This window comes from Corvus brachyrhynchos, unplaced genomic scaffold (assembly GCF_000691975.1).
Source record: "Corvus brachyrhynchos isolate BGI_N302 unplaced genomic scaffold, ASM69197v1 scaffold21, whole genome shotgun sequence".
NCBI lineage: Eukaryota > Metazoa > Chordata > Aves > Passeriformes > Corvidae > Corvus > Corvus brachyrhynchos.
Genome location: NW_008236924.1, coordinates 5,688,017 through 5,698,362, shown reverse-complemented (window position 1 = coordinate 5,698,362; position 10,346 = coordinate 5,688,017). Strand labels below are relative to the sequence as shown.

The 10,346-nt window shown below is 54.4% G+C and overlaps 1 protein-coding gene across 1 annotated transcript in view; it reads left to right on the top strand.

Annotated features, from left to right (window-relative positions):
• The window catches only part of SH3PXD2B (SH3 and PX domains 2B), a 64,772-nt gene that overhangs the window by 4,436 nt on the left and 49,990 nt on the right, over positions 1–10,346 (top strand). Inside the window, exon 2 of the mRNA XM_017728055.1 lies at positions 10,118–10,284. Within this exon, the coding sequence (XP_017583544.1) occupies positions 10,118–10,284 (167 nt within the window). The remainder of the gene's footprint in view (positions 1–10,117; positions 10,285–10,346) is intronic.

Sequence of the window (10,346 nt, the reverse complement as noted above, 5' to 3'; positions counted from 1 at the left end):
ACCACCCGGCTCTTGCTTTCTGCTCCCTGGGTAGTGCTCGGTCCCTAGGAAGGATCCCTCGTGTCCCCTCCCTCCTGCCCAGCGCCTTCCTGCGTGCTCCGGGGCATCTTCCAAACTGTTGTGGGTTTGGCTATTTTTTTTTTTTTATGATTTAAACTTTGGTGTGTTTCCAGGCACCCGTGGAGAGCTTGTGGGTGGATCTTGGTAACAGCCGTAAAACAAAGACCAAAATGTTCTTCCCTCCCGTTTTGCCTTAGACCAGGGTGACCCAGTGACACACTGTTCGTGGCACATTTGGGTTGTGCGGATTTGGTGTTTGCTCTGCCTGGAGTCTGTTGTCAGAAGAGCCAGGCTTTCAGAGCTCTTGGGAGATCAAGGGCTTCTCCAGGTCCCCTCGGCTGGCCTGTGGCATTGAGCAACAATTGGAGGAAAGCCGAGGGCAGCCAGCTCCAGGAGGGGAGGGCAGAGGGGTCTCTCCTTACATCAGGGATGCGGCGTGGCTGCTGCCACCCACCTCCTTATCACCCCTTCTTCCTGCTGCCCTGGCCTGGAGCTTTATCAGCCCTGGCTGAGCCTGGCGCCGGCTCCAGATGTGCCCTTTTCCTGCCGTGTCCATCCCGGCCTTACTCATCGCGGCTGTGCCGTGCCCCCCGCTCCGGAGCAGCGCGTACGTGCGGAGCTTTGTGCGCTGCTGTTTGTCTTGGCGGATCCGGGGCTTCGCCGTCAGGTCCCGTAACGAGGCCGGGCTGGGATGGTCTGTGGCAGCTCCTCTGCTCTCGCTTCGGCCCCTCCTGTGCGCCTCAGCAGCGGTGTCCCCACGGCTGGGCCACGCACCCCGAGTGCCGCACACGACCTGCTTTGTGCGCTGTCCCTGCTCGCCCTCCGCCCGTCATGGAGAAGTCGGGTGGAGTTGGGCATAGCACAAATAATCCCTGTGAGGCTGGAAAACTGGGACAGCGATGTTTTCTGAGCAGAGAGCTGGATGGCGGGGCCATGGGTGGGGACACCGGAGCTCCGGGAGCGGTGGGAGAAGGCGGCTGCTCACGGTCCGTGACAGCTGTGCAGCCCGGCCGTTCGGCCTCCTCAGCGGATCCCTCTGCCTCCAGCCTTTCCCTGGACTTGTCTTGGACCGAATTCCAGCAGCGGGAGCCAGCGTGGCTCGCAGAGGGCTGAGCCCAGGGAGGGGCCGGCAGCCTGCAGGCAGCTGCATCCCCCGAGCAGCGCTGGAGTGATGGGAGCGCTCGCCTTGCTGGAGGAATCAATAGAACCAGGCAGATTCACAAAGCCAGTTAATTATATGAAACCAAAACCTTTTTTTTTTTTTCCCCCCTTCCTCCTCCTGCGAAGAGAGAGAGAGGCAGCAAATCATGGCTGAATCATCTGTAGGCAGCGGCTGGTGGCACAGTGTGAATCCGAGGCCACCACCAAGTGTCCATGTAAAACCTTTGCCCTCTGCCTTCTTCCTGTGAGCACAGATGTGCTCTGCTCTGTCCCTGAGGCAGCTCTCCTGTCCCTGGGGAGGCTGGAGGAGCACGCTGGCTTTTCCTCCTGTTGCTCCTGTGGTGACCTGCCCTGCTCAGGCTCCTCTGCATCAGGTGGAGGCTTCTCTTTGCTGGACAAAGGTGCGCTTGTGTCGCTCGTGTGAGGCCACAGAACAAAGTTATGAATTCCACTTTCCCAGAAAAGTGAGATCGAGCCAGTGTTTCAACGTCCTTGTTGCACCTGCAGTGGGGAGAGCTGGCTCTATTCAGGCTGCTGTGGTTTGCCTTTCACCTGGGTAATTGATACAAAAAGAATTGCATTGCCTGAGACAAAAAGCTGTTTTTTTGCAGCTCTGCTATGAAGCAGGAGGCACAATATTTCCCCAAACGGCAGGGCAAGGACCCAGCAAGGTGCTGGGCAGGATTTGGGTAGCTGGCTACAGGTGCTGAGCTGGGGTTCAGCTGGGGACCCAAGCACAGCCTTGTGCCCTCTAACTCCACTTGTGTTTTAAAGCTTTTTTTCATGGGCATTACCCGAGGCAGTGAGAAATCCTTGTGCAGGTGTTTGTTGCAGGATGCTCTGGCTCTTTGCAGCCCATTATCCAAGGAAAAAGGCGACTCCATCCTTCAGGCAGTGGCTGAGGTAATGTTTTCAGTAAAGTTTCCCATCCAATCCTGTGTGAAGTGATCACAGTTCAGGGATGCTGCCAGCGCGGCCTCCGGGGCCATCCTGCAAATCTGAGAAGGCAAAGTCCAAGAGTAAAGTTTAAAAATAATCATTGTGAGAGACAGAGTAGCAGACTGTCATTTCTCTGGTCTGGCCAAGTCTCTGATAAATGAATGTTTATTCAGAAAAGACCCAAAACAAAGCCATAGTTGACACAGACTGGATTTTCCTTTAAAGGACTTCACGCGGGACCTTTTTATAGTGTTGTGTTTGTTATTCTCGAGTAGAAGCCCTAAAATAAAGCTTTTTCCTACTAAATCCAGATTTGGGTGGTTTTCTTTCCCTTGGGCAAGCTTCAGGATATTTTGTTCTGATACAGCTGCAATGTGTGTGTTTGTATGTGTTAATAGCAATGCCTTTGAATCCCGTCTACATTTCTGCCTACCAGGAACATTTCCATGGTCACACAGGTTTAAATAGTTGTTCTGGAGCACCATCCAAAATCCAACATATCCATTCAGTAGGAAAGAGAGAGCAGCATGCTGTTTGGGTGGGTTCATTTATTGGGAAAGCTGGGTTATGTTCTCACTCCCAGCCTCCATGTATCCATGAAAAGGGGAAATTTAAAAGAAGTGTGCAGCATTTATTTTGCAAGCCCAGTGAACAAGATGGCAAAACTTCCAACAAGGTGAAGACCTCATTTGTGGCAGCTTCGTTGTGAAAGTAATTAACAGTGTGTGGTGGAATCTGGTTGATGGAATCTACAGGTATTTTAAAACAAATTTGAGGAGAACCACATTCAAAAAGTGAAGGTGTTACATTTTTGATGTGGAATCTGTGCTGTGATGGGAGGTTAGGGTTAGGGTTTTCTGTTCCTTGTCACGGTGGGGCCGTTTGTGGTTTCATTCCTCATCCAGCCCAGCCCCATTTCTTATCTGGAACCGATTATGGAGTGTTTGAATGACAAGAGGACAGAGCTGCCAATCTACAGCCTCAGTAGTTCCTTGGTGCCTTATATTTGTAGAGCTGAAGGTGTTTCTGAGGAACTCGTGCCCCATGGGCTGTGTTTTGTGGTGCCCTGGTTGCCCAGCTGGAGCAGAGCTCGGTGGGCACCTGGCACGGTGTCACCTGGTACAGCTGAGTTATTCCCCTGGATTTTCGGTGTTATTTCTGCCCTTCTGAATCATTCTGGCTTCAAAGGGGCACCAGGGGATGACTCCCCCTGTGCTGTCTCCACGGGAAGGGTGACCATGCCCTTGGTATGGTGGGAATGTCCTGTGGGCAGCCGGAGGAGCTGAATGAGGCAGGAGGAGGTTGGCATGAGTAGTGTGAAATCCATGCAGTGTCGTGTCCCCAGATAACCAAACTAGGAATGAAAGAGAGCCAGGGGGAAGCTGCAGTCTGACTCTTGGTGGCCTCTAAAGGTTTGAGGGCTTTCTCAGCATCCTTAGTGGTGTTTTGCTGCTGTATCCTGTGGTTGTGCCTTGCCTCATCCCGTTTCCTGTCAGCTGCATGATGCTGTCCCAGCGAGGCAGGCCACAGGCAGGGAGTGTGGTAGGAATTTTGCCCTGTCCTCGTGCCTGGCCCTGCTCTTCTCCCCAGAGCTCACCAGTCTTTTCTCCTCACCTCGGCAGAGTTGGGGTTTAATGGAGCACTCTTAGCTTTGTGGATGAAAACCAGCACTCCAACTCAAATTCTCCTTTGTTTTTCTTCCCCAGTCACGTTACTCAAGGCTGTTGAAAATCTTGAATGTGGAAGGGCCAAATCCTGCCTGGCCCATGTCTGCTGAGGTGGGAGCAGCTCCGTGTGGGAAGCTGATGCTCACACTTGATTCCAGCAGTGAGCCTCAGCACTGGGGCCATCCCTGGCCTCTGCCTGCCCCCAGCTCTCTGACCTTGCTCCCCCGCAGCTCAGCTTTGGAGGGTATCTCTGTCTTCCGGCTGTTTCATGCCGCAGTGGGAAATAGGAAACAGAAGAATCCATACGTGTGACCTTCGCTGTGACCGGGGGCAGGTGCTTTTGTTGTGACTGAGGGGTCTGAGCCGGCCCTGCTGGGTTGTCCTTGGGGTCCCTGCCTTTGGCACAGCCTTGTGTGTGTGCCCTTTCCATCCCAGCAGTGCTGGCGGTGTGCTCAGGCCGTGCTGTGCCCGGTCAGGCTGTACAGCAGTGGGTGGGAAGAGGGTACAAATCAAAGGGATCAACTGGAGCGAGGGGAGGCGGCTGCTTTGCAGTCCTGGGTCAGGCTGGTTTGGGTGGTGGTGAAGGTTTGCCTGCCCTGGTGCTGCTCCATCCCAGTCACCCAGCCCCCTGCAGCTCTGCCTTGCTGCTTCTGCCTCCCCTTTGCCACAGGGCCCGTGGCAGCATCCCTGGTGCCCGGTAGCTGCAGTGCCTTCTCCGTGCCTTCCCCAGGGCGGGCTCAGCCAGCATCACCCTTCTCCCAGTTCCCCAGCCACAAAGCAGCAGTGAGGGGCTCACAAGCTGTCTGCTCGCTGAGCTGGGGGCTGGCTCTCCCTCTCCTGCTCCAAGCTTTGGCATCCCATGGCACGGGAGCCCCCATCTCCCCTCCCCAGCCCTGCAGCCTGCGGCAGCGAAGGCTGATGGAGAGGGGCCAAGCACAGCAGCGTGGTGCCAAGAACTTTCTTTGTTTCCAGCCACCTCCCTCCTTTTTTTTTTTTTTTCTTTTCCTCTTACAATTTCCCACTCCCTTTTCTATATTAAACCCGCTCTGGCCTGGCTGGATTGCTCAGCTCCTTTGCTTTCTCTGCCCCTTTGGGTTTCTCGTGCAGTGGGCAAAGGGAGGGTGAGGCTCTCACATCTCCCCTCGTTTCAGGGTCGGGGTATCGTGGGTGATATCAAAAGCCTGATGCTTTTGACTGACGCTTTTTCCCTTTGCTGGTGAAAGATGCTTTAAATATGTGGAGTTTTCCACAGAGAGGTTTATTGTGCAGAGTCTCCCTGGACCCGAGACCACACAGGCTCCAAGCCTTTGGAAACAGCTCTGCAGACAGCTCTGCCCCCGCTGGAGGCTGTTATGTCTGGAGCTGCTGCAGGAGCTCTGCTGGAGGCTGGGGACCTTCTCTGGTGTCCCTGCATTCCCGTGGAGGTGTCTTTGCAAGTGACCGTGGCATTTCTTTCCACCCTGCCCATGTCTGTGCGCAGGAGCTCTGGGCACAGGGATGCCAGGGAAGCGCCAGGATCGCTGCAGAGCCCCCAGGGAAGGCTGTGCTGTGCCGGGAGAGCCGCCCTTGGCATGGCTGAGCTGCTCCTGGGCTCCGCCTGGCAGAGCTGGATGGTGCTGAGCTTGGGGTGGCCTTGCTGCCTGGTTCAGCTGGGTGCCAGGCAGAGTTCTCAGGCAGCTGCCATCTCTTTGTGGGCTTTCTGTGTGTGTCCCCCAGCCAGGATGCCGTGCAAATAAATCTCCGTGCAAAACTTTGGGACACTCCTGTAGGAGGAGAGAAGCTGAAGCTGCAGCTCTAGGTTTTCCTCACCTTCACTCTGCCTTTTTCCTGCTCCCATTTAAGCAGCCCAGGCTGCTTCCCAGCTTGTCCTGGTGTGTTTATGCAAGGAGTCCAGAAGTGATTCTTCTGCGAGGTCACACGGCCTCGTGTTTAAGAACGGGAAACTGGTTCTGTTGTTTTATTTTTTTTTCCAGTATCTGTTCTTAATTTCCTTGCCTCAAGTCAGCAGTTTGAATCAGCTCCTCTCCCTCCCCATGCTGTTGTGTGGGACTTTGTGCCTTTTCGGGAAGAGCAAGACCAAGGATTTGGGAATGGCTCTGGAGCCCTGGCTCCCTTTGAGCAGTGGAAGTCGCCAGGAGCCACTGCTGTGTGCAGCACCAGGGCTCTCCAGCAGCCCCTGGAAAAACCCTTTTGGTGGCTGACTGCTCCCAGGGCTTGCTGCTTCATTTCTTCAAGAGGAAAAGAAAGAGAAAAAGATGAAATCTCTGGCTGCCCTTTTCGCACTGGCTTCTCATCCCCTCTGTCCCCGTGACTCCCATGGCTCTGGATGTGTCTGAGCTGGCTCCTGAAGCCTCCCAGGAGTTCCCGTCCTGCCTGGGCTGCCCTCCTGCCCAGGAGGGATGTCCTGGATCTCCCCGTGGCTCTCTCCTGCCATGAGCTGCCAGCGTGTTCCCCCCGGGAGCTCCCCCTGACAGCTCTGTCACGGTTGGCCAGGTGCCGTTCGCATTTCGTGTAGCAAACTGTCGTTTTTCTGACACTTCCCATCCAAAGGTTTTCAGCCCCATTTCCCACTGGCCCCTTCTCCCTCTGAGAGAGCTGCTGGGGAGGGGACAGCAGTGACAGATGCTGGGAGATGATGGAGGGGACCAAGCTTGTGGTGCCCACTGGGAAGGCGCCCCGGGGATCCCCAGGGACTCTTTCCACATTTTATTTCCATTTAGGGCATTTAGTGTGACTGGGGAGAACCTTGAGCAGTGGTTGGTGGTCCTGATGTCACACTTCTCAAGTGGTCATTTTTAAGTAGTTGGTTTGTGACCATTTCCTTGTAACATAGGGAGTTTGGGAATCCCAAGGAGTCTGGGAGCCCAATCCCAGTGGAGTCTGTTGTATTCGGCCTTGTGCATCTGCAAGTTTCCATTTTCTGTGAAGGATCTGTTCCATTTCTGCCCTCCAAGGGACGGGAGCATGGAGAGGGTTTGGTGGTCATGAGAAAGGCTCCTCTGACCTGGCATGAAACAAGATCCACCTGCACCTCAAAAATTGTCCCTGTGGCTTCTGTACCTCCCAGGACTGGAGGCTCTCAGGGCTGGGAGAAGGGTCAGGTGTCCTTTCCAGAGGGAGGGAGGAAGGGGAGCCACCATTCCTGGCTCTCACCGACTCAGCTCCTTCCCTTCCCTGCTGCAGACCGCACAGCTGGCCCGGGGAGGGCTGTAGATATTTGGATATTTGGGATTTGGACAGCTCGGCTGTTGATTTTGGCCAGGGGCCTTGAGCCCCCTGCCTGGATCCGGCCACCCCTCCCTGCCATCCCCTCGGCTCCCCCATCCCTCAGGAATCCCTGGAGCAGGATCCAAGTGCCAGTCGCCATCCCTGTGGGGGCACACCCCAGAGCTGTGCCAGCTGCAGCCCGGGGAGATCCCCTCTCCACGGAAAAGCGCTGTGGTGGTTTCTCCGTGCGATGTCTCTGAAGGGCCGTGGAGGTCAGAGCTGGAGAAGACCCGTGCAATAACTGCTTCCACATGTCCTCACCCCCACACGGGCTGGGAAAAAGCCTCTCCTCGGAGCAGCCTCTGCAGGGCAGGGGGCTGAGGGGGCAGCCGATGGGGTGGCTCCTACTGGGAAAAAATTTGGGCTATTGAGGTAGCTGCTTCGTGGTGGCTGCTCCTGGCAGGACACGGTGCAGTGCCAGGCCAGGAGGGGAAACTTCGGACCAAGTGCAATGGCTTTAAAGCTGTCTTGATCGCTGGAAGTTGGATCATTCCAAAAGCACCTGAGGAAGGGATTTGTGGGTCTGTAGGAGCTTGGTGCCTCATGTCCAGTCCCTCTGGAAGCCCTCGCTGGGTGGCTGAGGGCACTGTTCATCCCTTTCCAAACCTGCACCGTCGTTGTTGGGTGAGGAGAGCACCAGAGTTGTATTTTCCAGTGGGTGTTTTATTCCTGGGCCAGCAGGGGACTGGATCAGGTAGTGGCAGAGACCAAGATCTGGTGGGGTGGGGCTGTTGGAAGGACGAGGAATATCCACAAGCAGAGAGGAAGTTGGCTTTCCCCAGGTTTTATGGATACTGAGGAGCTCCCGTTCCCGTGGGCTTCCCCATCTTCTCTGCCTTCCATAAGTCGGTTGAGGAGATAACCCTGGAGACCTCTCTGCTGCTGGAAAGGGCTGTGCAAGAAACTGCTCTCCTGACTCCTGGGAGATGTGCCTTCCAGCAAAACACCAGTGAGCTCAGCCCTGAGGAGAAACGCTCCTTCCCTCTGCTGCAAAGGGCACAAGGAAGCCTGGGGTGCCCTCGGACCTCGTGGCTTTGTTACCCTGAAGAGCTCTGAATTATTTTGGCTCGAGTATATCCATATCCTGATTAAAATCCCAGTCTAATAAGCTGTTGACTCCAAATAAAGGCAGGATAGGAATAAACAAGGAGGAAAAGTTGGCTCCTCCTGCTGCCCCAGTGGAAGGCTCTCTCCAGGCAGGCGGCCAGCGGTGATATAACCCCGAGGAGTGCTGTGGACTGGTAAGAAAACTGGGATATCAGCTGAGCTTCCAGCCCACATGAGCTCATGCTGGCCCAGCAGCAAGTCCTGGGGAGAGGGTAAAGGAGTTTGAACGTGTGTTAACATCGGGTTAACCCTTGGTTTTCTGGTGGGGTGCTGCCTCCCCTGGAGCACAGCGTGGTCCTTCCAGGCCTCCCCAGCTGGAGCAGATGTTGCCTTGGAGAATCCATCTGTGTTCCCTGTGTTCATACGGAGGAAGTGCAGGTCCTTCGTCTCAAAATCAGAGTTTGTGAAGGAAAGCAGAGCAGGGAATGGCTTCAGGCTGAGAGAGTGGGTTTAGATGGGATATTGGGAAGCGATTCTCCCCTGTGAGGTGGTGACGAAGAAGCACCACAGGGTGCCCAGAGCAGCTGTGGCTGCCCCTGGATCCCTGGCAGTGCCAGGTTGGACACTGGTGCTTGGAGCCACCTGGGACAGTGGAAGGTGTCCCTGCCCATGGCAGGGGGTGTAATTTAAATGATCTTTAAGCTCCCTTTCAACCCAACCCGAGTTCAACAAAAGTGGGCCTTGAATTACTGGTTTGAAAGTAAGGAAGTTGGTTCTTTATTTTGGCAATAAGAACTTGATCCCTCTCGCTGCCTCGTTTTCTGCCTTAATTTGGAAGTGATTCCACTGGGAAGAGTTTGTCACCCCTCAGGAGTGTCCTCACCTCGGTGGCTCAGGCTGCGTCCGCCCTCTGAACAGCAGAGCGAGATTTGAGGTAGATTTTCAGTACAGGACTGGAGCAGGTTTGATAAACTCAAATAATTGAGTGCTGAGCTATCCACGTGAGATTCCTGGTGTTGGAGTTTGGATATGGGTTTAGGATGTTGGTCACATTTCCAGAACCTGGGAAAATGGGCATCTCTGTGGGAAAAACCTTGTGGAACTCCTGCGGGATTCTGTTTTCAATACTAAACCATCAGCATTTAAGAGCCTTCATGCTTGATTCTGCCAGCAGAAGTTCCAGCAGGTCCCTTCACCTGGGCTTCTGCATGTTTTGGTCCTTCTTCAGGGAACTGATACTTGAATTTCTGGTGGAAATACGCACACGAGTTAGGAGAAAAAAAAAAAATCCCGGTGGTTCTGCTCAGCCAGTCTGTTATCAATTTGAGATCTGTATGGCTTGGGTGTTGCACTGGCACCTCACCAAGGGTTATCTCTGCTCTCCGTGAAAAACAAGGGAGGACATCAGAGCAGTAATTGCCTCATTCTGTGATTTGCTTGTTGTCTTTCAAGGAAGAATTAATGCCGAAATGGGCTGGGTTTGGTGTTTTGTTTTGCACTCATCACCAGTTAAAGCCTGGACATGGGGGTCTGTGAATAACCTGCAATGAATAGGGCTGATTGTGGGGTATTTTAAGGATCAGGAGGGTGATTTGCACCCCAGCAAGTGTAAGAAACCCAAACCTCGGAGCTGCTCATGGCAAAACAGGTGGAGTTTCAAACCCTGGGGGCTTGAGCTCCTGCAGTCCCAGTCCCAGGGGCCAGGCTGGTGCAGGTGCTGCCCTGGGATCTCAACACCTGCAACTGTAGGTGGGATATCCAAGGTTTAGTTCTTAGCTCCTGTGTCTGGAGGGCTCTGTGCTGTGTTTTTACACTGAAATGTCATTTCACGTTCAATGTGTGCCCCTCTTTGGGGCCACAGAGCTCAGTTCACCACTAGAAATAACCATTTGGTTAAGCTGCAGCAGTGGGGCTCAATAATTTAGGCTTGCCTATGTTGTGGTGTTGCTGAAGTGATCTGAAGTGTTGTCACCCAGCCGTGGGGGCTGCACTGGCGGCTTTTTGGGTTGTGGGGGGGCTTTTTGGGTCCCCTCTCTCTGATTTGTCCCTCTGTCCCTTCCAGGTCTACATCATCAAGGTCACCTGGTCCAATGGAGCCACGGAGGTCATTTACCGGCGGTACAGCAAGTTCTTCGACCTGCAGGTAGGGAATCCTCCAGTTCCTGGGGGTTTGGCTGGGGAGGATGAAAGGCTGAGGTCACCTGA